General features: G+C 35.0%; 2 protein-coding genes and 1 non-coding gene across 5 annotated transcripts; 1 reads left to right on the top strand and 2 right to left on the bottom strand.

Moving 5' to 3' along the window:
• Positions 1-2851: 2851 nt before the first annotated feature.
• Positions 2852-13773, bottom strand: LOC126970937 (PSME3-interacting protein). 2 transcript variants are annotated; one of them, XM_050817074.1, is made up of 7 exons: positions 13575-13773; positions 10973-11071; positions 9736-9856; positions 8840-8951; positions 7884-7972; positions 6846-6957; positions 2852-5745 (listed from the first exon to the last, which is right to left on the bottom strand). In XM_050817074.1, exons 1-7 carry the CDS (start codon positions 13669-13671, stop codon positions 5656-5658), a joined length of 720 nt encoding a protein of 239 aa, XP_050673031.1. In that variant the 5' UTR covers positions 13672-13773; the 3' UTR covers positions 2852-5655. The 2 variants fall into 2 exon arrangements, with proteins under 2 accessions (XP_050673031.1, XP_050673032.1); XM_050817075.1 differs by having other exon boundaries at positions 6846-6954; positions 13575-13772.
• A 7061-nt stretch (positions 13774-20834) lies between these two features.
• On the top strand, positions 20835-23351 carry LOC126970938 (guanine nucleotide exchange factor MSS4 homolog). Of its 2 annotated transcripts, none has more exons than XM_050817077.1 (2): positions 20835-21349; positions 22177-23351. In XM_050817077.1, the coding sequence occupies exons 1-2, from the start codon at positions 21281-21283 to the stop codon at positions 22411-22413; spliced, it is 306 nt and encodes a 101-aa protein (XP_050673034.1). In that variant the 5' UTR covers positions 20835-21280; the 3' UTR covers positions 22414-23351. The 2 variants fall into 2 exon arrangements, with proteins under 2 accessions (XP_050673034.1, XP_050673033.1); XM_050817076.1 differs by having other exon boundaries at positions 21091-21415.
• Positions 23352-24410: 1059 nt separating this feature from the next.
• Trnav-aac (transfer RNA valine (anticodon AAC)) lies at positions 24411-24483 on the bottom strand. The gene has a single exon. It is a non-coding gene; the product is annotated as a tRNA-Val (tRNA).
• Positions 24484-25583: the final 1100 nt, after the last annotated feature.

Here is a 25583-nt window from a genome sequence, read left to right as displayed (position 1 = left end):
GTATCAATTACCACCAGCTGAACGTCCTGCTCATCTCATCCCTTATAATCTTAAAAAAAAGCCTTACCTACCATACTTACCAGTTCTATGTAGTCGTGTCTCACTGCAACCAATACTATCTATTAACGATAGCTACTAACTGCCTTATTCATAATAAAACGCTTTTCGAAGGTTTTTTTTATGGAATAGGAGGTCAAACGAGCGTACGGGTCACCTGGTGTTAAGTGATCACCGCCGCCCACATTCTCTTGCAACACCAGAGGAATCACAAGAGCGTTGCCGGCCTTTAAAGAAGGTGAACGCGCTTTTCTGAAGGTACCTATGTCGTATCGCCCCGGATACACCGCACAAGGAAGCTCATTCCACAGCGTTGTAGTACGCGGAAGAAAGCTTCTTGAAAACCGCACTGTGGAGGACCGCCACACATCCAGATGGTGGGGATGATATCCTAACTTGTGGCGTGTCGTGCGAAGGTGGAATTCGGCGGCAGGAATCAGGTTAAACAGCTCTTCGGAACACTCCCCGTGATAAATGCGGTAGAAGACACACAATGAAGCGACGTCTCTACGCAACGCCAAGTGATCCAGCCGTCCGCAGAGCACTGGGTCCCCGACAATTCGAGCTGCTCTGCGTTGCAAGCGGTCAAATTGATCGAGCTGATACTGGGGTGCGCCAGACCAGAGATGACAGCAATACTCCATGTGTCGGCCACACAGCCGTCGACCTGCGCTTAGTAGAGCGCTAGAATGTGAGCCGGCTTAAAGTATTGCCGTGCTCTATTGATGACGCCCAGCTTCTTCGGCTTTGCCCTCCAGATGGCCACGAAATTGGCAACTGATCGATATCAGCCATGTTTTTTTTGCGTTCGAGTGCCTCAAATAGGTTTATAGAAGGGCCCTAGCTACTATAAGTCACGCCAGGTTTATCGAAGAGATAATGAGCGTTTTAGCTCTAATATGCGATTATGAATACCATTTTTTAACAAGCGAATATTAGCGATGATTTAAGCCTCCGCTTAGTCATTATGAATAAGACAGTAATTAATAAATTACAGCTCAATACCAATATTGTTTTCATGAATCTTATTAAAACTTACGCGGTTGAGCTGAAGTATCTTAGGCGGTTGAAGAATTGAAAGTTGAAAGAAAAGTCTTTCCAAAGAAAGATTGCATGGTGAATAATTAAAGAAACACATTCGCATAATTTTTTTATGGAAGAGGAGAACAAACGGGCATACAGGTCAGCTGATATTAAGTGAGAGGAATACGAGTATAGAGGTTAAGTAGAATCTCAAGTTTTTCTGGCCTCTGAGAATGGTGTAGATACGTGCTTTTTTTGAAGGTACCCATGTCGTATCGTGCTGGAAACACCGCAAAAGGAATCCACAACTTGGTAGTACGCGGAAGAAAGTTCTTAGAAAACCCCACTGTGGAGGAACGCCACATCCAGATACTGGGGATGATATCCAAAGGGGGATTCCAATCAGCCATATCAACTTCGGCAACGAGTACACACACAGAAAAGTATATGGGGATTATATGAACTATAAATAAGAAAATATAATATAATAGTTGGGAAATTGGCTTAAAAAATGGGTTTTTAAGAAAAAAAATATTTTACTTTTCATAATATCCAGTGATGTTTTATCAAATTGCAAATACATTGTTCTTATCTTACGCATTATTTTGGGGGTCATACATTATTAGCACATCGTCCAGGAATTGAATCTAAGGGCTGCAAAACATTAACAAAATAAAAAAGGGTTAAAGAGTAACAACAGAGAAAAACAAATTTTATAAAAGAAGAAAAAATATAAAGTTTTTGTGCGAATCAGGTCAAACAGCTCTTCGGAACATTCCCCGTGAGAGATGCGGTAGAAAACACAACGAAACGACGTCTACGCAACGCCAAGTGATCTAGGCGTTCACAGAGCACTAGATTTCCGAATGTTGGACGCAGTTAAGTGGTTCGAGCTGATACTGGGGTGCAACAGACGGGAGACGACAGCAATACTCCATAATATGTGGACCTGCGCTTTGTAGAGCGCTAGAATGTGGGCCGGCTTGAAGTATTGGCGGGGTCTATTTATGACGCCCAGCTTCTTCGAAGCCAATTTGCCTTTGCCTTCCAGACGACCGCAGTATTGACAATCGCTCGAGATTACGATACTAGGAGAGGCATTAAGGCAAATATTGTCGAAGATCATTGATACGACATATGGGGTTATAGTAGTAGTCAATGCGTACTCTTGAGTCTTCTGAGGGTTAAATTGGGTAAGGTTCATTTTACACCATTCCGCGAACTTCTCAAATGTAGACACTAGTTTATTTCGGCACTAGTCGACCATTTTCCGACAGAGACAAGCATAGCCCGTGTATACGGATCTCCAGTATTGTCATCCGCATAGCAATGCATGTTGGAGGAGTTAGCACACAGCCTCGGTGCACTCCAGCGTTCACGGACTTTGGGTTCGAGCAATAACCCTCGACAATGACCTGTATGCTGCAGCCAGTGAGGAATCAGGTGGTCAATTTGCATAAGCTTTCGGAAAGCCCAAATGATGGATGTTTTGAAAAATCAGATATGCAACAGGGTTTCTTTAGCACTGACTATGGACTCTTGAATCACTGAGGCTTCAGAGGTTGCTATTCTCCACTTCACTGCTCCGCTAGGACCCTGCATAGGATCTGTAACTTTTCTCTACTTAACCCTTCTGCCTCACGAGCAGCCTTTTATTAAAGGCTTAGATTAGCGTTTTGAAGTGGCTTGGGTGTGGACTTCTCGTGTAGAGTTTAATAAATAGTTAACAACCTAATGTCTTTATTGTCCCTTGCGGAATAATACAATACTCTTATTAATTTGCACGTTTATTTTTGTAAAACCATACAGTATTTCCCAGTATATTATAACTAATATCAACAATTTTAAGACACCCAGTGTCAATAATCATCGAGCCCAGACATTCCACATCAATAAGTTGCAAAAATAGTATTGTAATTAACAGTTCTTGGAAAATGTATGGTCGCTGTGCACAAAGGCTCGTAACACATGAACAGTAAAACTATACTTCCGGACCAGAGATGTCTGTCGTAGCGACAATACCGCGATGATGAACCGATACTAAGAAGTATTATACAGTACTGAAATGAATGAACCACCTTACCATTCGGGCAGTTTAGACTTATATGATATAATATTACCCATACTATCGATGTTTTTCATCACTAAGTAAAGCCCAATATAATCACAGCCCATAAAGTCTTGCGCCATCTGTATCTACTGTTTTTTTTTTATGGAATAGGAGGACAAACGAGCGTAGGGTCACCTGGTGTTAAGTGATCACCGCCGCCCACATTCTCTTGCAACACCAGAGGAATCACAAGAGCGTTGCCGGCCTTTAAGGAAGGTGTACGCGCTTTTTTTGAATACTGGTTTTTAAAACATTTTTAAGTGTATAATATGTATTGTTTGTGTACTTATATTGTATATTTACATGTATATGCCCTAAGGAGTAGGTGTGATACCAAAGTTTTTATGCCTTAAAAATGGCCCCACGTCACATCAAAAAAATTATTATGACATAGCCTGTTGCTGGGTATTATTTTTACCCCCTGAAGCTGAGACATATATTTTCAAGAAGCATAGTACAGTTAAGAATTTAGTGACTACATTACGAACCTTTTATATTATCTTAATGCATTTTTACAACAAATATTATAATGATTAGAAATGAGTCTTTTCAAAACTGTCTATTAGATCAGGGTCGATAATTTTTGGAACCAAAAAAAATAATAGTAGGATGAAACTCATTGGAAAAGAAGGAGAACATAACAAAAATAAAAGGAAAAATAAAGTAGGGGCGATCTGATGGCGGGAAATAGAGGGGAGAGGGGGTTTAAGGGTAGAAAACGGTTTATCTCGATTTCCGGCAAAACTACAAGTCCTATGAAATAAAGTTAATACCAAAGGTAATAAAAAGATCTACAACTTTCTCACTTACACTTTTTTCACATTACCTCAAAATTTATGTGAAAATAACAAGGAAAATACCTTTGATTTCATCTCACTTTTCTTCTATTTTTTTGTTTCACTTTTTACAATTTTCAAAGGCTTCAGCACTGGTCTATATGTTCATTAGATGCTTCTTCAAAACTAGTTAAGTTACAATAACTCATACAAAAATAATCTTGTTATATTTAATTTTGAAATTTAAATTAAAAAAATATAATTCAATTTATTTTGTATTTAAATAGTTAACAAAATAGTTATGTTCAATTTGGATAAAGAGAATTTTTTTTTCTTTATGAATATTAATATTTTGATTTTTTTTTTATAATAAGGGTCGAGACGAGGACGTTCAGCTGATGGTAATTGATACGCCACGCCCATTACAATGCAGTGCCGCTCAGGATTCTCAACAAAGCCAAAAATTCGCGGCACTACAATTGCGCTCGTCACCTTGAGACATAAGATGTTAAGCCTCATTTGCCCAGTAATTTCACTAGCTACGGTGCCCTTCAGACCAAAGCACAGTAATGCTTACACATTACTGCTTTACGGCAGAAATAAAAAAAAAGAACGTTGTGGTACCCATAATTTAGCCGGCTTCCTGTGCAAAGGAGCCTCCCACTGATGCACATAGCGGTATTTTAAAGTGGACTATTCATTGATTTTCATGGATTTTTTTTTTCGATATTATTCAATTTGTTAATTTCTCATTGAAACCATCGTCAGGGACTTCAATCATTTAATAGAAAAGTGTGCGCCACTTTGATTATTTTTTATGAAATGCTTGCATTCGAATACGGAAAACGAATTCGGAATAAATAGCATAAGCTTAGTACCTATACTAGCGTAATAGACAAACCTTGTGTGACAGTACGATAACTATCCTTACACAAAAACGTAGGTGTGAGAAAGAGACGGAATAGATTGACGGTGAAACCGTTTTGAAACAATTTAGTGTCCAATAGTCTCCTGTCATCGTATCACATTTTAATTTCAGTGTTTTTATTGTTATTGTTCTGTGTTTTAACGTTTTAATTATAAAATTTAGTGGCGTCGTGTTCTGTGTTAGATTGTGTTGTTATCTATACCAACAAACCAAATAAAGAAACATTTAAAAGGTAAGAAATACTGATTATTCTATACTGCTTTCGTGGTGCTTATTTTCGTAGAACATATTCACTAAATTACAATTTATATACGCAGTGAACACGCTATCTTCTAAAGATTATATTAATAAAAAAATATGTGCTAGAAAATAAAATTATGTATACGTGAATATGACGCCGTTTTTCAATATTTGTCATAGGGATTGACCAAAACCAAAATACTACACACTTCACTAAATCACTAACACATCTGTAAAACTAGCACACATGAACATTTTAAATTTAGTCTCGCCGTAATGAGGAGAGTGTTTGTCTATTACCCTAGTATAATAAGTTTATGATCGGAACAGATACCGAACGTGTATGGCCGAACTAATGATGTCAGTTTCCTACAAATGTAACGATTAACCGTGCATAATATCTTATCAGTGCTAACAGAGTTAAAAAGTTTAATAGTTTAAGAAAAGTATAATTATAATACAAGATACATAAGCAAATCTAAATAACAACCTTAACACAATTATATTAGATACAATATCGCTTAACTTTTCGACTCTCCTTTCTGTTTCGAATCGGCCGTTTGGGTTTGCCTTCTTCCAAGGAGATCGAGTTTGGCACAGCATTTTCCGCTCTGAAACACGTTACATTTAATTAATATACCTTCTTACTTTAGACCATCCCAGCGGATATTCCATAGGGAGTGATTGATGCTTGCGCCTCTCTCTCTAAGAGAAGGTCGCCCTCGATGAAGGCTTTTTTTTTATGGAATAGGGGGACAAACGAGCGTACGGCTCACCTGGTGTTAAGTGATCACCGCCGCCCACATTCTCTTGCAACACCAGAGGAATCACAAGAGCGTTGCCGGCCTTTAAGGAAGGTGTACGCGCTTTTTTTGAAGGTACCCAGAGTCGTATCGTTCCGGAAACACCGCACAAGGAAGCTCATTCCACAGTGTTGTAGTACGTGGAAGAAAGCTCCTTGAAAACCGCACTGTGGAGGACCGCCACACATCCAGATGGTGGGGATGATATCTTAACTTGTGGCGAGTCGTGCGAAGGTGGTTTGAAGGTTGGTAAGGCTTAGAAGGCACTTGCCCAAAGGCAGCCTCAGGTGGTCTTTAGTAGTTTTACGTAAGTCCCACATAACCAACGAGGATTTAGGCTGCGTTGGTATGCATGAGCATTCACCACCTCCCACCCATCGTTATCCAGGAGGGTAGCTTTTTCCCTTTGACTGGGCGCAAAAAAAAATAATTTTAAAGGGCTTGGGAGTTTTCATTTTGAAAAGACAATAATTGTTAACTGAGCTTATTGTTTGTTTTATATTGTTAACACATGATTTTTTAGCTGACTTCAAAAAAGGATCTTTTCAATTCGTCGGTATGGTTTTTTTTTAAGTTACCTCAGAACTTTCGACTGGGTGAAACGATTTTGATAATTCTTTTTTATTTGAAAGCTGGTGCTTCCCGTCCAAAAATAACAATAAACGTTACTAGAATTAGATTAATTAATTCGATTGTATGAAAAGACGAAATTATTTTTATACTTTTTAGTGCATATTAATTAGTGAATAGTGTTGTTGAAATCGGTTGTTGTTTTGTTAAAACAATTTTTTCGAAGTTCGAAAAAAATCATTCGAATTCGATCAGTTCTCCATCTTAAAATGTCATACTGTTTAGCAGTCGTTTTTTCTCTGAATGTAACAGAATTGCCTAGAATTATTTGTACTAACCTCTTCAGCATCAGAAGAGTCGTCTGTATCACTGGACGTGTCAGTGTCATATTGCCCGAGGCCAGGCAACACTCCAACGCACCGCATAGTGCTGACACGTGGTTCGTCACTGCTAAACAATACATTAGTACATTATGATAGTATTTGCCCTGTGCTTCCCCTGGGATTAAAAAGAATAGGAAAGTCCCATCCCCAAGGGTGACGTAAGAGGCGAATTAGGGCAATCCTGTGCAAAGAAAACTCCTACTGATAAAAAGTAGGGGGTTTCTTTGCATATCCTATGCCAGCAAGATTATGAGTACCAAAACGGCGCCTTTTTTGCCAAGAAGCAGAAATATGTCAGCATTGTTTCGGTCAGAAGGGCGCCGTATCTAGTGAAATTACTGGGCAAATGAGCTTTAACATCTAATGTCTCAAGGTGGCTCACGTCGTCAAAATCGGCGAGCAGCTTTCTGGCTACCCGACTGGAACACGCTATTTCTGGGCGTTGTCGAAAGTTGCTCTTGGTAACTTCAACCAGCCGTCCTTGCTGCCGCTGCAGAAGATTTTGACAAACATTGTTGTCATATGGGCCAGGGACACCCTAGCAAAAGACAAAAGAGAAAGCCGATCTTCTGTGCCATCTCTTCGCCTCCAACTCGACTCTTGACGATAGTGGGAAAACAGAGCTCTATGCCTGAAGTACAGTTCAGACAAAAAACTGTTCAGCGAGCCCTTTTTCGTTAAAAGTCGAGTAGGCCGGATGGCATTTCTCCCATCGTGTTTTAGCTTAGAACGTATGCCCCTGAGTTGACGCCGGAGCTAGCGGGTTTATTCCTGCACTCATACTCAAAAGGCCTAGTCCCTGACTCATGGAAGCCTCATGAAGGAAAAATCACTCATCAGCCCTTGTCCATCCGATCCAGAAAAGAGGAGATAGTTCGGATCCGGCAAACTACAGGCCTATAGCTATTACCTCTCTGCTCTCTAAGCTCATGGAGAGCATAATTAACCGACAGTACGGCTGATGATAATACGGCAGATAAAATTATCTCCTACCCATTATTGGTGTCTCCGTTCTTCGGCGGAGAGGGCGCATCTTGTTTCTCTCCCTCTATCTCACTCGCTTTCCTCTTTCTTACCACAACCTGGAAGCAAAATAATTTCTATAACTTACAATGCAAACGAAGTTAAATCTAAATTGAAGAAGAGTTACTGACAAGTCATAAGTTTTACTTAGTTTCCTTAATGTATTAATTGCTTGTTTGAAAATTACAGAATTTCAATTAATTACACAAATTTTTACATCTACCCTCTTATTCATAATAGTCTGCTAACTTAAAGCATTGCTAACTCTCACTCTGTCTTCTTCTATTGACCTAAGTCAGAATGAGAAAAAACACTTCTAAGCGGCTGTTTAAAGTTAGCAGACCATTATGAATAAGGGAGTTATTCTTTATGATTACGGTTAAGTAGTTAAGCAGCTCCACTAGTCTGTTCTTAATCTAGTACTATTAGGAAGTACTAGACCGGTTAAGGCTGGGGACCGAGCCAACGGCCTTGAGGAATCGAGCGGTGCTAGGTTACCTCTCTCGCACAAGATCGCCATAGTTTTAATTCATAATTAGAAGCATTTCTTATTTATTACAAATAAAATACAATTTCCTTTACAAAAATAACAGAACTATGTGAAAAAGTATTGGTAAACAGTCAATAATTTTTCATACAATTTTTATCTAGATTGAAACATTAACATTCCAACTGTAAAAGTTAGTGGTACTTTGGTGATTTTTTTTCGCAATGCCTTCTTTTCTTATCATACTCTATAGACACCGTTATGAAATGGTTTCAATTATGCGCTATTTTGGTGATTTCTCGGGATAGCGGTCTTAAGTACGGACTAGTATTACTTTATAGTATTTTCATCTATTGCATATAAGTGAAGCTCATACGGTATGTAGGTAAATATTTCATTAACCAAAGAGAATATAAAGTAATAGATATCGTATAGTTACCCCTTGTAGTTTATTCTTATTATTTTGTGGTGTTGTATTTGATCGAGCTGGTGCCAGCTGCGCTCGAAGCCTGCTCAGCTCTTCACTCTCTGCAAGGTTTGAAACTCTTTCTCTGAAAAATAATAGTACCTATTAAACTTTATGAAGTTTTACTTGTTTAGGCGCGTTATGAAAAAATGATGAGAGTGAAATTTTAAGATGCGCGCGCATTACTGTAACACAAAAGTAACAGGGGTGAAGTTGGTGGTAAAATTAACTGACGTTTGCGACATTCGTTATTTTTTTTTTTGGTTTCTTCGTCCAGTCATCCATTGGGTAGGCAAAGGGTTCAAGCCCGTACAGCCGTATACGTTATTTAATAATTAATTGTCAAAGCCAGATTTCCAAAATATTGTTATTTCTACAATCGTAGAATAGCAAGAGGAATATATAATTTTTAGGACTTTTTGCTTTGTTTGCCAATTTGCCAATAATATTTCAAAACATCAAGAATTATTTCGTAACATATGCTCGTTGTTGTTGTAGTGAAATTGATGCACAGCAGAAATGTCAAACCGTGCGTCAATAAATTCTCTCACAGAAAATATGTCCATACAAAACAAATATTGATAGTAAAATTATTTATGGGTCCGAAATCGAAATAAAAACTATCCTATCTCTCAAGTTGTACTAAACTGCACTACATGAAGTAATCTCCATTTAAATCTGTTCATTAGTTTAGGAGTCCATCGCGGACAAACAACGTGTCACGTAATTTATATATATTAGATTTATCAACGAGAACATTTCACTTTAAGTACTGAAAGCTTTTGATGATCTTTCTTATTCATGTAGGTAAGTACTGTCATCAAACAAGTATGCATCATATTTACAATTACAGAGAAAAATCATTATACCTGAACTCTTGCATCTCCTTGTGTTCCTCAATGCTGATCTGCTGGGCGACTTCCGCTTTTGTACGTTCCACTAAATCCAGGAAACCGATCTCGTCGTCATCTAGACCCCTTATCATATTCTCTGTTGAGAAATCAAAGAACTTGACTATTATTAACCAAAGAGATATTATATCGGTTTTCACAGTTATAACTTTATGTTATATATATTTACTAGCTGATGCCTGCGACTCCGTCTGCGTAGATAATCTCATGTGCTATTCCAGTTCCGGTTCCCGTTTTCGCTCCCGATCATATTATACGAATCTTATTTCGAGGAAGATTTCTGTGGCAAACTAAACCATCTATGTATTGATATAGTTATAGCTCATCGCAGTGTATTCAATGTTATCCAAACGCCGAGAGAACCATGGATTTTTCCGGGATAAAATATAGCCTATATATTTTTTTCGTTGTTTCTTTGAACAAAGGAAAGTGTTCTCACGAAATGGAGAAGCACGAAGGGTTTTAGATGAAACATGCGTAAACATTACAACATGGTACCTATTTAGGCAAAGTACGTAGGTAATTTTTTCTTCTGTGATTTGTTACACTGACCCTAGATGAATGATAGATAATGGCGCCTGCTATCTTACCAAATACCTAAACACAAGTCGATCGTAGAGTGTGTATTTTACCAATGTAAGTACTGTGACTACCCCAAAGCTGCGAACCTGAATACGACTTAAAATTAATCTTATCAGTGGGCATGTAAAGTATCTATTACTACTTAATAATATATGCACTTACTTAATAAATAACTATCAGTAAAAACCAAGCATTTGTATATACAGAAAGTATAATTTGGTAAAGAAGTACTGATCATGAAGAGCAAAAAATGGCCAATGGAGTTCAATTATATATATTTACTAGCTGACCCGACCGATGTTGTTCTGTATATAATAAATAAAATACTGTTGTTTATGAATTTGTCAATATTTCATAATTGTAACATCAAGAATTGTTTCATTAAATGCTCCCTGTTGATATAATGAAATATTTTCACAGCAGAACTAATATAATAATCTAAGGGGTTTTGATTTTTATTTTATTATTAGTGGTGTCTCCGCAATGAACTTCTTGTCAATTATCACACAGGGTATTTTTAACACAGTGTACATTCTGCAGTCAAGTTGTAGCATCTTCCACTATCAGTATTGTAAAAAGCTTCATTATTGTAAACCATAAATATTTAACTTACTAAGCTTATGTGCCTCTTCATATTCTGCTTCCTTTTTCAGCCGTTGTTCCTCTAAACGTTGGTACAAAGGCCTTGAGTCGTAGGCTTCTTCTGGAGCCTCTGAAAAATAAATTATATAAGAACTAATCCAACTGGATCTGGGCATGAATTGAATGATTGATCTGAAATGAATTACACCAAAGTGACCAGCAAACAGTTACCATCAGTTTTATATGGGATGGTACACTTCAGTTTAGGGAAGTGTTGTGGTGCTCGACCTAGAGTCAACCATTACATTGTTTGCTTGTGATGTGATTGTCGTAAGTCTTTTATACGGACATCCAAGCCGCTCACTGCGCAGGACCTTAGCATCAGATTTTCTAGCGTTACACAAGACCGAAAGATTTAGGACCATTACACAATATATATATATACAATGTAGTAATACAAATGTAAACTCTGTCTCTGTTAACAGATGAGAAAGCGCCCGGATGAGAAAGGAGGAAGGTTGGTATGGAGGAGAACAACCCAACCATAAGTAGAAACGTAAGGTGAAGGTAAAATGGGACAGACACATAAATTAATAAGATTTCATAGGAGAAAATAAGATAGGAAGCATTAAGTTCAAGTTCAAGTTGTATTATACATTGTTTTGGTACCAAGTGATCATAGTTGAAGAAGAGATTGTCTTATGTATGATGCGAGTGTACCTTAATATATTCTAAACACAACATATTACTACATAGACACCAAGAGAACATAAGAATGGTAGCGGTGATAGTAATGTCTTTCATAGAGGTTGAAATCATGTGTCACCCTAGCAACATGTACCAGGACTTCATATGCAGTTTAGAGGTTTAATGTAAATTTTGCCTTGGATACAGTAATTCTATTGATTGAGTTTTTGGACTCCAAATTTAATTTGAAAATGAGCAGCAGTCACATTGTATCAATAACAAGGTTAAAAACAATAATTGAGACATTATTTCAAAGATATATTGAGCATATTAAGACCAAAGTATTTATTTCATACTTTAGTTACCATAAGCCTCTTGCATCATTTATCAAGTCAAAGTCAAAATATTTTATTAACATAAAATCAAAAGTCTGCTCATCAATGTCAATCACAAAAAATACAATTAAGTTACATACATATTAATTACATAAAATTTTAAATATATTTTCAAAACAATGCAAACCAGTGAAACAACACAAGGCTGAACCATATAATCCATAAAAAACAACTATAATACTATTTAATTCCATATTGTAATATTGTTTACGTAATCTTCAATACTGTAATAAGCCTTCGACATAAGTCTATGTTTAATAAAAGATTTAAATTTATTGATTGATAATTCAGATCACGAAAATTTACCACGAAGCTGTGGAATGAGCTTCCTTGTGCGGTGTTTCCGGGACGATACGACATGGGTACCTTCAAGAAAAGCGTGTACACCTTCCTTAAAGGCCGGCAACGCTCTTGTGATTCCTCTGGTGTTGCAGGAGAGTGTGGGCGGCGGTGATCACTTAACACCAGGTGACCCGTACGCTCGTTTGTCCTCCTATTCCATAAAAAAAAAAATAAAAAAATAAAAAAAAAAATCAGATCGAAAATATAAGCTCCGAGTCTAAACAAATCTATGCAATACATATAAATAAAATGTAAAATAATTATCAAACATTGTATCACTACGATAATTATTACTATAACCTACAATGATCCTATTCCCGCAATTTCACATTCATCTCATTACCTTGGAGCCAAAATTTTTGAAGGTTTCACTTCTATGTGGATTGCATGTTTTTTTTGTGCAACTGACTTTACACTTTCTTGAAATATGTAAGCACATGGCAGTCCAATGGATCCACACACTTTGTATTGAATGTTTAGACATGCAGCTATGCTGATGGAACAATCAAAACAAAACCACACACTGTGCCAACCTGTATGTAACACTGCTATCAAATTATTGTCTCTTAGAACTTGTATGTATATGTAGTTTACAAACTTTAACTTTGAATTTTGATTCTATAATATTTTATATGGTTGACAGAGAATACTAGGTCACTGCAGGAAGTCTGCGAACACCCCAGGAATGTTCTGAACTTCTGGAAGGAGCTGGGCCGGTTGGAGTAACTGGCCAATACTGCACACAAAATGGACCCATACTAGTGGTTTAATTGCGGAAACAGGAGCCCATATAGCATATACCATATATGGTTGACAGATGTTTTTAAAAGGTCAAACATAAATTGTTACTACAATTTATAATTGATCGAGATTGAGATTTGTTAACATACTAGGTATGAGCAATGTTAACTTAATGGTTTAAGTGATAACACCGCCTAGACCTAATTGTATTATCAATTTTGAGTTAACAGTTAGTGTTCCGGGGCAAATTCAATGAGCTATGCCTGCATTACAGAGTTGACACAACAAATGTTTAAGTGATAATATATTTTATATGGGTGATCAAAGAAAAGTTTGGCAATTTTGCTAGTAGAATAAGATATATTATGTGCAAGTCAATTGAAAATAAATCATACTTATTGAATTAAGATCGAGACAGTGACCAAATGGGTATATAAGGATTTTAGAAGTTACCTTAGTCTGGCTTACCTTTAGGTTGGTCTTCAGTTCGTACCTTTTCCCATTCTTCCTGACGTACACGCCTCGCCTCAAGGATCTCAGATTCAGAAATAAATCCCGAACTCATTTTAAATTATTTACTTGACTTAAATACTTTGAATGGTCAATATTTAGTTTTCTGTTTAAATTTCTCAGTTCTTGTCTCAAGTGACAACTGACAACTTGAACTGACGGTCTGATAACTGATAAACAAATTTTTTTTATCTTATGACGTGGTAACTAGGACTTTCAAGTTAAATCTTTCACCATAACTTTTGCTTTTTTGTTTTCACTACATTATTATTATTCACTTCCCTTATAAATAATATTGCTAGAATTCTATTTTTATTATATTGATTCACAGCTTCTTTTATCTTTTAATAACCAGTCAAGTTAAATAATAAATAGTCATAAGATTATAATATAATATTTACTTCTTTGCACGGCAGAATATCCACATTATCCTTCATCTTTTATAGTATATCCTTATAGATCGACGCTGAGAAACAACGATTACGAATGACTTTTGGAGATTTCATTTCAATGAAATTCAAATATTTATATTCAAAATAGAATTCTAAATCACTTATTGAACGTCAAAAACTACCACTATCAAAATGAGGTGTCAACGCGCTCAAGTTTGAAGCGGTGTAAACCAGGGCGAAACGGCGGGGTTCGTTAGCTTGTCATTAAACCATCGTGTGTCATTCCCACTTGCAAAAATACTCTTGGTCATACGACGAAGTTGGATGGAATCACGTTTCATCTATAAGTAGCACTTAACCACTCCATTTTAATATTGAACTTAATTTACGTTACTTATTGGTCAAAGAACATTACACATCAATTTCGTAAGTATCGCCACCTAATAAACGACTAGTTTACCCAACTTTATAAATAACTTTTTATTGAATTATTATTGTCTTTAATTTATCACACTTTTCTGTTGTAAGTGTTGCTACAGAATAATTAAATATTTAACTTAACTTATTCAGAATGTTAAATAATCCTGAGTGAAAATAATTCTCCGAATCCGGGATCTGTTTTTTTTTAATGGAATAGGAGGAAAAACGAGCGTACGGGTTGTTAATTGATTATTTGTGTTATGTTAATTGATCACCGCCGCCCACAATCTCTTGCAACACGAAAACACCGCACAAGGAAGTTAATTCCACAGCTATAAGGTACGTGGAAGATAGCTCCTTGAAAAGCGCACTGTGGAGGACCGCCACACATCCAGATGGTGGGCGTGTCGTGCGGAGGTGGAATTCGGCGGCAGGAATCAGGTGAAACAGCTCTTCGGAATACTCCCCATGATAAATGCGGTAGAATACACACATAAAGGCGATGTCTCTACGTAGCCATTCACAGAACACCCCCGACAATTCGAGCTGCTCTGTATTGCACGCGGTCTTATGGATCGAGCTGAAACGTCAGTCTTCTGAGAGTTAAATTGGACAAGGTTCAAGTTTAATTCCCAGATAATAGGGGCAAGCCTCCACATTTCTAAACTCTGGGCTGCTACTCAGAAATTTCTTACTAAAAACCCAATGCTCTTTGCCCGGCTTGGGAATGAAATACCTAAAAGTTAGTTGTTCCTACATAACATTTTAATTTCACCCCAAAAGCGGTAATAATATAGTGCCCTGGTAGCACTACGCGGGTGGATCATTTTGGACACAACATGCTGCATACAAATGATTGAACATTGAACACTCCTTCTGGATTGTTCTGTATTCTGAGGGTATAACCTACATTTAATTTTTTTACGCGGGGGTTTTTCTCATGATCGAGTATACTGAAAAATGTTCTTCTTTTATTGTATTTTGGTTTGAGCTGATAGTCTTGTTGCCAATGCTCTACAAAAATAATAAAATTTGACAAATGACAATAGTGAAGAATCAATGATTGTCTAGAAAAGCGCGGGAACTCTTGAACGCTTAGGGCGGTCTTTTTAACTATAAAATTAAATATTTCTATTATATTGTATATAATCCTCATATTTTTGAAAAGTATCTAAGTATTTGTATATGTTTATCATTTAATTTGTTTAGTATAAGTAAAAGTCTATATATTTAGTAATTTAGGTTTGTGCTAAGAGATGTCGAAAAGGCGGAAAAAAACCAAGCCGGAACGAGATAAAGGTGAGTCTATTCTAGATTCCACCTCTGAAAGTAGCGAATTCTCAGATTCGCGTACAGTATTGCAAGACCACGAGGACTTTTATTTGCCATTTAGGGTGGACGACTATTGTCGCCGATATCCGGAAGACGCAGGTGCCGGTCATGAATTTATAGTCTTCATAGAGAGCGTCACTGAACAGCCACTTGGTAGTCGTGACATGCTAACTCTTAGAAGCTACTTATCGCGCTTCATTAAAGGCATTAAATATCTTAAGAAACTCAACAAATATAAGATAGGAGTAGTGTTTGAACGACCCAATTTGGCTAATACATTCGAAGACAACACGACATTTTTAAGGGAACAAAATATTGAGGCGTCCATCCCAGCTGGTGCCACTGAATTGTCTGGAGTGATTTCCTCCGTACCAATTGATATGTCCAACAAAAAAATTTTCAAATCTTTGTCAAGTACAAAAAAAAAATATTTCTGTTCGGCGTATAATGAAAAAAAAACAAATCCGATAGCGGTTTTATATTACAACCTACACAGGCAGTCATTATTACCTTTGCGTCATCTACTTCACTCCCAAATTACGTTCACTTAAAGATGTGTCGTCTACCAGTGCGACCTTATGTGCCGCCAGTTAAGCAGTGTTTCCGATGCCTTAGGTTTGACCACTTGGCTAAATTCTGTAAGAATTCGCAGCGTTGCTCAATCTGCACTGAAAATCATTCATATAAAGAATGTGCTATACCTATTGACAAAGCAGTATATGTACACTGTAAAGGTAACCATCTTGCAGTATCAGGTCAATGCCCTATAAAGCAAAAAAAGATATTGGATAGTAAAAATAAAAATAAAACACCATTATCAGATTTATTTAAACATCCAACAAACTTTCCATCACTCAATAAGACAGAGAACACACAAGACATCATTAATTTAATTTTGTCCTATCCAGCAGCAATGAACCTAACCACAGAATCAATAATCAAAGTCATTACACTAAATAAAACACAGAATCAAAGCATTAGCTCACACGCAATTTGTTCAGCTATTAAAGATACCATATAAATTAAAAATAAAACGGCACATTCAACTGTCACAAACTTAACATAGTACAGTGGAATGCTCAAAGTCTGTTGAGTAACAGACTTGAGCTTCAAAACCTACTTTATGAGCAGGACATACACATAGCACTTATATCAGAATCTTGGCTTAAACCAAATATACAGTTTTCATTCAGAGGTTATACAGTAATAAGAAATGATTGAGGTAATGATCACAATGGTGTAGCAATTTTTGTTAGAAATGGCATTTATTTTTTTAGAAAAATTTGCTGATAACTCCTTGCAAAATGTAGCAATCAAAATTAAATACAAACAAAAAGACATCTCAATTGTTAGCTTTTACAGTCCTGGCAACAGTGTACCTAACTTTGACAAATCTAAATTTAATAGACTGTTGCATAGTATTCCAAAACCACTAATAATTGCTGGTGATTTTAATGCTCACCATACCATTTGGGGTTGTAATAGAACCAATTCTAGAGGTAGAGACATCATGGATGTAATGGACGATAATGACTTAATGCTCTTAAATAATGATCAACCAACTACAGTGGGTACTAATTCTTGAAGACCAAATGGACTAGATCTAACAATAGGATCATCTTCATTATTCCTGTGCTGTGAATGGCAAGTTTATCAGGACTCTTTGGGCAGCTATCACTTGCCTACAATCACAAAATTTTCCATGGTAGTGTCGGACACTGAATCTTCTTCAATTCCATCCAACATTCCTACACACAGTAATCTGAAAATAGTAAATTGGGACCAATATGAGAACTTAGTAAATGACTTGTTAAAACAATTTGAAATAAATAATTGTAATCTACAGAAGTCTTACAATAACTTCTGTTCCATAATTCTTAGAGCGGTAGAAAATTCAGTACCTAAAACCAACTATCACTGTAACAATATAACTCATCTACCTAAAAGAAAGCGACAACTTCCCTGGTGGATTGGGCAATGTACTAAAGTGGTAGAAGATTGCAAGCAGGCTATCTATTATTCAAATCAAATTGCAATATCCAAAACTACATTCATTTTAAGCAAGCTCAAGCAAAGAAAAAATGTATATTAAGACTTGAACGTCGTAAATTCTGGACAGATTTTTGCTCCACCATAAATAGGTTAACGCCAATGAAACATATTTGGACAAAAATGAGGAAATTTAAGAACTTATATTCTAATAATAATTGTTTCTCTAGCAATAATTGGATATCCAACTTTTTACACAAATATACTCCAGATACAGTACCAAATTTGACAAATATTCACAATAATCATCCTTTAAATAGCACCAACTCTTTCATGATTGCCCCTTTTACTATTGAAGAATTAAAAGCTGGTCTATCATCAAGAAAGGACTCTGCATGCGGTTTGGATTGGCTCTCCTATAAAATGTTTAAATTCCTAAACTCTTCTAACTTAAATAAGTTTCTAAAAATATTAAATCTCCTATGGAACAACTCCACTATTCCAGAAGAATGGAAAACAGACTGCCTAATTCCAATTTTAAAGCATGGGAAAGATTCTAGTTCAGCTGATTCATATCGTCCTATCACACTTAGCTCGTGTGTTGGTAAAATTTTTGAACAATTAATAAAACAGAGATTAATATTTTATATTGAAAGTAACAACCTCTTACCTAATAATCAATTTGGATTTCGATGCGGTCGTTCTGCTTGTGAGAGTCTACGGCATTTATGTCTTGACATCCATAGTGCCCAGATTTGCAATAAGATATTGGCTGGTGTTTTTTTGGATGTTGTAGGAGCATTTAATAATGTTGATTTAGAACAATTATCATCCATTCTTCTATCCTTAAATGTCCCTGAAAAAATAGTTAGTTGGATATTCAATTTCTTGCATGGTCGTAAATTATTCTGTTAGAGTCAATAACCTATTAATAGGTCCTCAATATTCATATAGAGGCGTATCGGCGCGGAATTTTGAGTCCATTGCTCTTTATAATCTACATAAATCAAATAAATATTGTCTTGGGTAATAGAGTTTCTAACCTCCAATTTGCTGATGATCTAGTAGTGTATAGTTCAGGACTTAATTTATCAAATGTTGTGTTAGATCTTAATGTAGCACTCAAAAAATTGGAGCTTTACTTTCAATATCTTAGTCTTGAGGTCATTATTGACAAAAGCAAAGTAGTAATATTTTCAAAGCATTCTATAAGAATAAGAGATGCAAAAATATATTATGGTACTCAGGAAATTTTAATAGATAATTCAATAAAGTTTTTAGGAGTTACCTTTTTAAGTAATTTTAGATGGCACAAATATGTCGAAATATTAGAAAATCGAGCATTAAAGGCCTGCAATATTTTGAAATCATTAGCTGGTACATACTGTGGGTGCAGACCCACGCATCTTGCTAACACTATATAAGTCATTAGTCCGTAGCCATTTTGAGTATGCCTTCTTTTGTTATGGTGGAGTAATTACATTAGTGAATAAATTAGAAAAAATACAAAATAAATGCTTAAGGATCATATAAGGCGCTTTTAGGTCTACTCCTATTATATCGTTACGTCAAGTAGAATGTAATATTCCCCCACTAGCTTTTAGATTCAAATATCTAAAAACAAAATTATTTCTCAAATTAACTCCTATTAATAATTATCCACTCCTATTAAAGATACAGGAATATATTAACCGAACTGACAATAATTCCTACTATCAAGTAGAAGGCATCTCTGATTTGTTACATTTTTCTTGTGATCATAATCTATTTTCTAGTATTCTTTGGCCATGTTATTTAAATTCTTAAATTCAAAATATACACCTATTAAAATAATTATTAATGAATCATTAAAATATAAGGAAGATGTATATAGTATGCTGTCAGAGTGGCAAAATTATAACCAACTTTATACTGATGGATCTAAAAATAATACTGCTGTCTCTATGGCAGTTTATGACATACAACTGTGGAGTGGGTTTGGTCATAGGTTAAATACCTTGGCTAGTTTATACACAGCAGAATGTGCTGCCATATTTGCTGCTCTAGAATATATTCGAGAACAGTCATATAATAATTGGATCGTTATAACAGATAGCATGAGTGTTTTAAAAGCTTTACAATATCCTAAATGTAATGTTACAACTAATTTCATCATTTACAATATTAGAGACAAGTATCAATGCTTATCCCTAACAAAAGATATTGTTTTATTCTGGACTCCTTCACACATAGGCGTGGAAGGAAATGAACAAGCTGATTATCTTGCTAAATCTATTGTGAATAGTAATCAGATACATACTGCTTTGAACATTCCCATACCACACACAGATGCACTGTCTCATTTTAAAGGTCCATTCTTGCAAGACTTTTAGAATTATTGGCAACAAGTTGTTCAAACAAAGGGCAAATGGTAAGCCGACATTAAAAACGAAATCTCTCCTCCCTGGTTTGTTAAAAAGAAAAAAAAACTTACACAGAAAATTTTACACCACAATTTGTCAGTTACGTCTGGGACATTCTCGTAGTGGTGCTCATTTATTTAGGATCGGTGTTTTAGATTCTCCAACTTGTCAATTCTGTAATTTATCCATCCAAACTCTTGATCACATTTTCTTTGACTGTCCCCAATATAATCTTCAAAGATTTACATGATAGACTGCCTCTTGGATATTTATAAGAATGCTGAAGACATCCCGCGCTCACTTCAGCCGTTATTGAAAACTTATGACTGCTTCGTGCTGCTTTACAAATTTATAGTTTCAAGGGTAGGCGAAATTTTAATATACGGCTTGGCTTTTGACACAATCCCTTACACAGACTTAAAACATAAATTATTATTGGACTTGTGTTTATAATGTAAATTTTAATGTATAAATGTAAATATTATATTTGTAGTTATACCTTAAATTAGTTTCATATTATCTTATAATTATATTCAACTAATATTCATCATTATTATTTATAATTCATGTATAATATATTTCTTATAACGTATATGAGATTTATATTTTAGTATTATATCATAAAAGTTTATTATTAAAAATAAGGGGCTAAGCTTGATCTTCATTGGAACAAGAATATTATAAATAAAAGACTTGGCTTCGGCCTTTCATGCGAACCTATATGTATATGAAGAAAATGAAACATGAAGAACACGAAATACTACTTTTATGGGAAATTGTACTATTTATGTTTGAAGATGAAGATTATATAAATACTTAGCTTGACTTTGAACAAGCTGTGTAACGTAAAGAATAGAAAAATAAAAATGAAGACTTGGCTGTATGGGCTTTTGACCCCCTTGCCTGTCCAGATGGACGAACAGAACCAAAAAAAAAAACTCTTTGATTGTCTAATGTGATAATGTCAGAAGTGAGAAGAGTAAAGACTATATTTTAATACTAATATAAGAATTATATTTTTTATTGAATTTTAGAATAATTTTCATTTTTCTTCATCCCTAATTGTAGTAATAGTTACTAAAGTATAACAACCTTTGTTTTACAATTTACCGCTCAAGTAAATATAAAGATGTCAGCTGATGTTGAGGTTAACAGCATTGGCAAAGAACTAATTGAAAATGGAACAAACAAACTGGAGGTGAAATGTAAATTTTGTGGCTCGAAAATGCTTGATAAAAATTCTGGAAAATACATTACACAGCAGGTTAACATTGTATTTATCTATTGTTGTTTTGCCGGGTGATGGTCGTCATGCTTATTGTTATTAATTCCGATTAAGCCTTTAGCGTATGCAATACATAATATTATTTTATTTTTTCTTAGTGATTACTGCAGCCTTTTAAAAAGTGAATCATTCATACGTTTCGAAGCTATCTATGTCATTTATAGTCGAACATTATTTTTTTCAGGTATAAGAAAACTACCTAATAGAATAATACCTAATAAAATTACCTATAAGAAAATAAAACTTTGTGTTATCTTAGCATTGACTGTTACCATTAAAATGTAAAAACACATACTTTGAAGCTTGATAGTCTACTTAAAAGTGATACTGGCTAAAATGTGGTTTGTGTTCCACTGAAGATGAATAGATAAATATAATAGAAAAATAGAAGCTTCCCAGTACAAATTGTGTATAGCAATTATATGATGAATAAATAATTTGAATAATGTAACTCATGAATTCAACATTGTTATTGGTTTTGTTTGTAATTTCAAATATATTATGGATTTGGCTACTGACAGCAATAATAGGGTGTGGAAATACAGAAAGTTCTCACATTTCCTGTGGTTATAATGAATTGTTCCATTCGATTTGATTCCATTGAGGATTGGTACTTCATTTTAAGTATTTCACCTATACTGATAATTATACTTATATACAAGTACTGATGATACACTTCCATTTCCATTTAATATGCATATTATGCTACATTGTGTATTGATTTTAATTATTTCTTTCAGAAAGATCTTCCATTGATGTTACAAGATAAATCAAATTCTGGGGAAATACAGACAGAAGCCATATATGAGTTTTATTATGTGGAAAGTATGTTTACATTTTACAAAATGGGGTTTACAAACACAGTAGACAACTTCAAATATCTCAGCTGTGCAGATTGTGATGCAGGCCCTGTGGGATATTATGATATGAATACTAAACATAGTTTTCTGGCATTATCTAGAGTAAATCATGTATAAGATATATGAAAACACTAACAGTGTTACTAAAAAATGAGAAGTAAAGTTATTACAAATTTAAGACTTTTTCTGTGCTATTACAAAAAAGCTAAACATGTGGTTAACATTGTTTTATAAAAGTTCTATTACAAATCTGTGTCTTTCTGTTGTTTAGTGTTCAACAATCTTTAGACATTGCTTATATTATTAAGGTTTTTCAAACACAGATCATATTCATATGGATTTTTTTTATGAAGATTTAGCTTCTGTGATGACAGTGCAATTGTGTTCCATTTCTTTATTCTACCTGTACTGAAGAGCTTATGTTGTCTTTAACAATGTTTTAGATACACACAAGCTAAACAAAATTTTGTAATAGACAAAGATAAATCCATTTCAGATGTCGTTATTGTTAGGTCACTGTCTAACTAAACATATGTCTAAGCCATGTTTAAATTAGATTTTTATATAATAACACAGTTTGTCTTTATCTAACCCTTGTCACAACAGAATTAAATGAAAGGGAGAAGCAATTTTAAATTTGGAGTAACTTTACATTGTGTTTATTAATAAGAATCTAATCTAGTATAGATTCAGTTCTTTTGTAAGATAATAAAATAACTCAAAAGGGTGTAAAATATCTGTAAATTCCAAAGAGTGTTCAAATGTACTTGTGAATGTTCTTATGAACATGTAAGACATAATACTTTACAATTTAAACTGAGATTTTGGTTTATTTCTTCTCAGGCTTTTAAAACCTTAAAATTGTTCTGGTTAGATCATTTTCAAAACCACCATTAATAAATGTCTATTCGAAGTTTGATCTCAAAGTGGGAAAATGTATTGAATCATCTGTCCTTATGTGTAAAATGTAAGCTTACAATAGTAAAATATTTGATTATGTAATGTATTTTTATTTTTTCAAAGGTATATTGATATAAAGTTATATAAGATATAAATGTGATTTTTCTTATTTTTTTACCTTAGTGTCCAAGGGTGAGTAAATATTTATATCTTTGGCTTTAACAAAGCACTATATTTTAACCCCCTTATTCATAATAGCCTGCTAACTTAAAGCATTGCTAATTCTCACTCTGTCTTCTATTGACCTAAGTCAGACTGAGAAAAAACACTCCTCAGCGGCTGTTTAAAGTGAGCGGACCATTATGAATAAGGGTGTATGTTTCAAATTGAAGGGTGCTGCATACAGTGAAATAAGTAGACTAAACTATCTTAACAATTCAAATTATCTCAATTTTGAGTTTAGAATCCTGAATGGTACACTATTGTAATGGGCAGAGCATAAAACTTAGGTGAATCTCTTGCCTGTTTCATCATTTTTTCTCATAACAAAGATTGTTACTGCAATTCTGGGCCTATTGTATTGATAGCCATTGTGATACTTTGCTATCTTAAAGAAGTGATAAATTTTAGCTATGAATCTTTAAGTTGTTGCACAAATTAATGGCTTAGATCATTTATATGTCTAGATAGACTGATGAAGGTAGTGTTTAAATGCTCTTTGTACTGTGACAACAGTGAAAACGTCGAAATAAATTAGGTTGACAGTTAACCCTCTATTCTGAGTTTTGAGCAATGCACACAACACAAGGTGACATACAAATTGCGAGTGTAAGACAGTGTTCCACACACCAAAGAGAATTTAAACTTGTCACCCACACTAAAGTAATAAACCATGCCTGTTTTTATCGGTTTTTGCTGCTAGACAGCAAAAGGCTTTATATAGGCATATAAATTATCTAAGACTAATGATTGTGTGTTATATTTAATTATCAATAATTTTATTATTTTCTCGTCAACATATTTTGTCAAAATCGAATAGCGTGTATAAAATTCATAACATTCCCGTCGCCTTGTTTCGTTGTAAAAAAAGTCCATTATAAAAATCGCGCCATTTATGTTGAAATAATCATAATATTTAATTATTTGATGTGTCTTTTACTTTTTCTTGTACTGAAATTTATGAGCAGCACAGTCAGAAAAAAAAACTAAAAATATGTTTCCGCCCGGGATCGAACCGGGGGCCTTCTGCGTGTTAGGCAGATGTGATAACCGCTACACCACGGAAACCGTTGACTATGAAGTGAAAATAAGTGAATATACTATGCATCAATTCTTGTAATAATTTATTTTTGGAATATTATTTTTATTCGAAAACAACTTTCTCCAGAACCCTTAATTTTAATCCATCTAATTTATATAATGTTAGTTAGGGGCTAGTTTAGGAAAGAAATGTCTATTACGGTTTTAAAAGGTATATTAATTATCATATTAACTTCATACCTATCTAAGTAGGTATGAGGTTAATATGAAAATATTGCACGAACATTCTGGTTATATGACCCAAAAGCCATAGAGTAGAGAGCTCTATGGAAAATGGAAACGTAAATTTATTTATATAATAACCAAAATAAAATAATTAATTACTATGTAGATTGTGGGTTCTTAGTTAATATAGTTTTTGTAGCAAGGCGTTGATGTGATGATCCGGAGTGCTGCTTAGGATTCCTGATTAAGCCCAAAACTGTGCGACATAGCTATTGCGCTCGTCACTTGTCAAGTCTCATCAGCCCAGTCCCAGTCTATACTAGGACTGGGCTGATGTACTGGGACCCAGTACCTATGTACTGGGACTGGGCTAATGAGACTGAGTGAGATGAGAGAGAGTGAGATTAGGATCTCACTAGCTACAGTGTCTTTCAAACCGATACACAATAATGACTACTGCTTAGACAGCATACTGTGAAAAGCCGCCATTAATATTAGGAAACTTATCCAATGTATTTTATTTTAGCAAAACTTTAGGTAAAAACGTATAAAAATTATAATTACCTACGTTCCTGACGTTCTACGTATATGAAAATATGTGCGCATGTGAAAAACTACGTATTTTAGAAATATTTTATTATATCATTGATTAGGTACTGTTATTCGCATGGAAATACGCGTGTAAGTGGTTAGATCCCACGGTTCAAGAGTTATGCATAAACTCCGGATCTGTAGCTACAAAACCAGCGATTTTATGGAGGAATATAATATTATATCGGTAATAGAGCTTCCTAGTGTGGTGCTTCCCGGGCGATACGACATGGGTACCTTAAAAAAAAGTGCGTACACCTCCTTAAAGGCCGGCAACGCATCTCTGATTCCTCTGGCGTTGCAAGACAATG

The sequence above is a fragment of the Leptidea sinapis genome, chromosome 22 (genome assembly GCF_905404315.1).
Source record: "Leptidea sinapis chromosome 22, ilLepSina1.1, whole genome shotgun sequence".
NCBI lineage: Eukaryota > Metazoa > Arthropoda > Insecta > Lepidoptera > Pieridae > Leptidea > Leptidea sinapis.
This window is presented reverse-complemented; position numbering and strand designations above follow the sequence as displayed.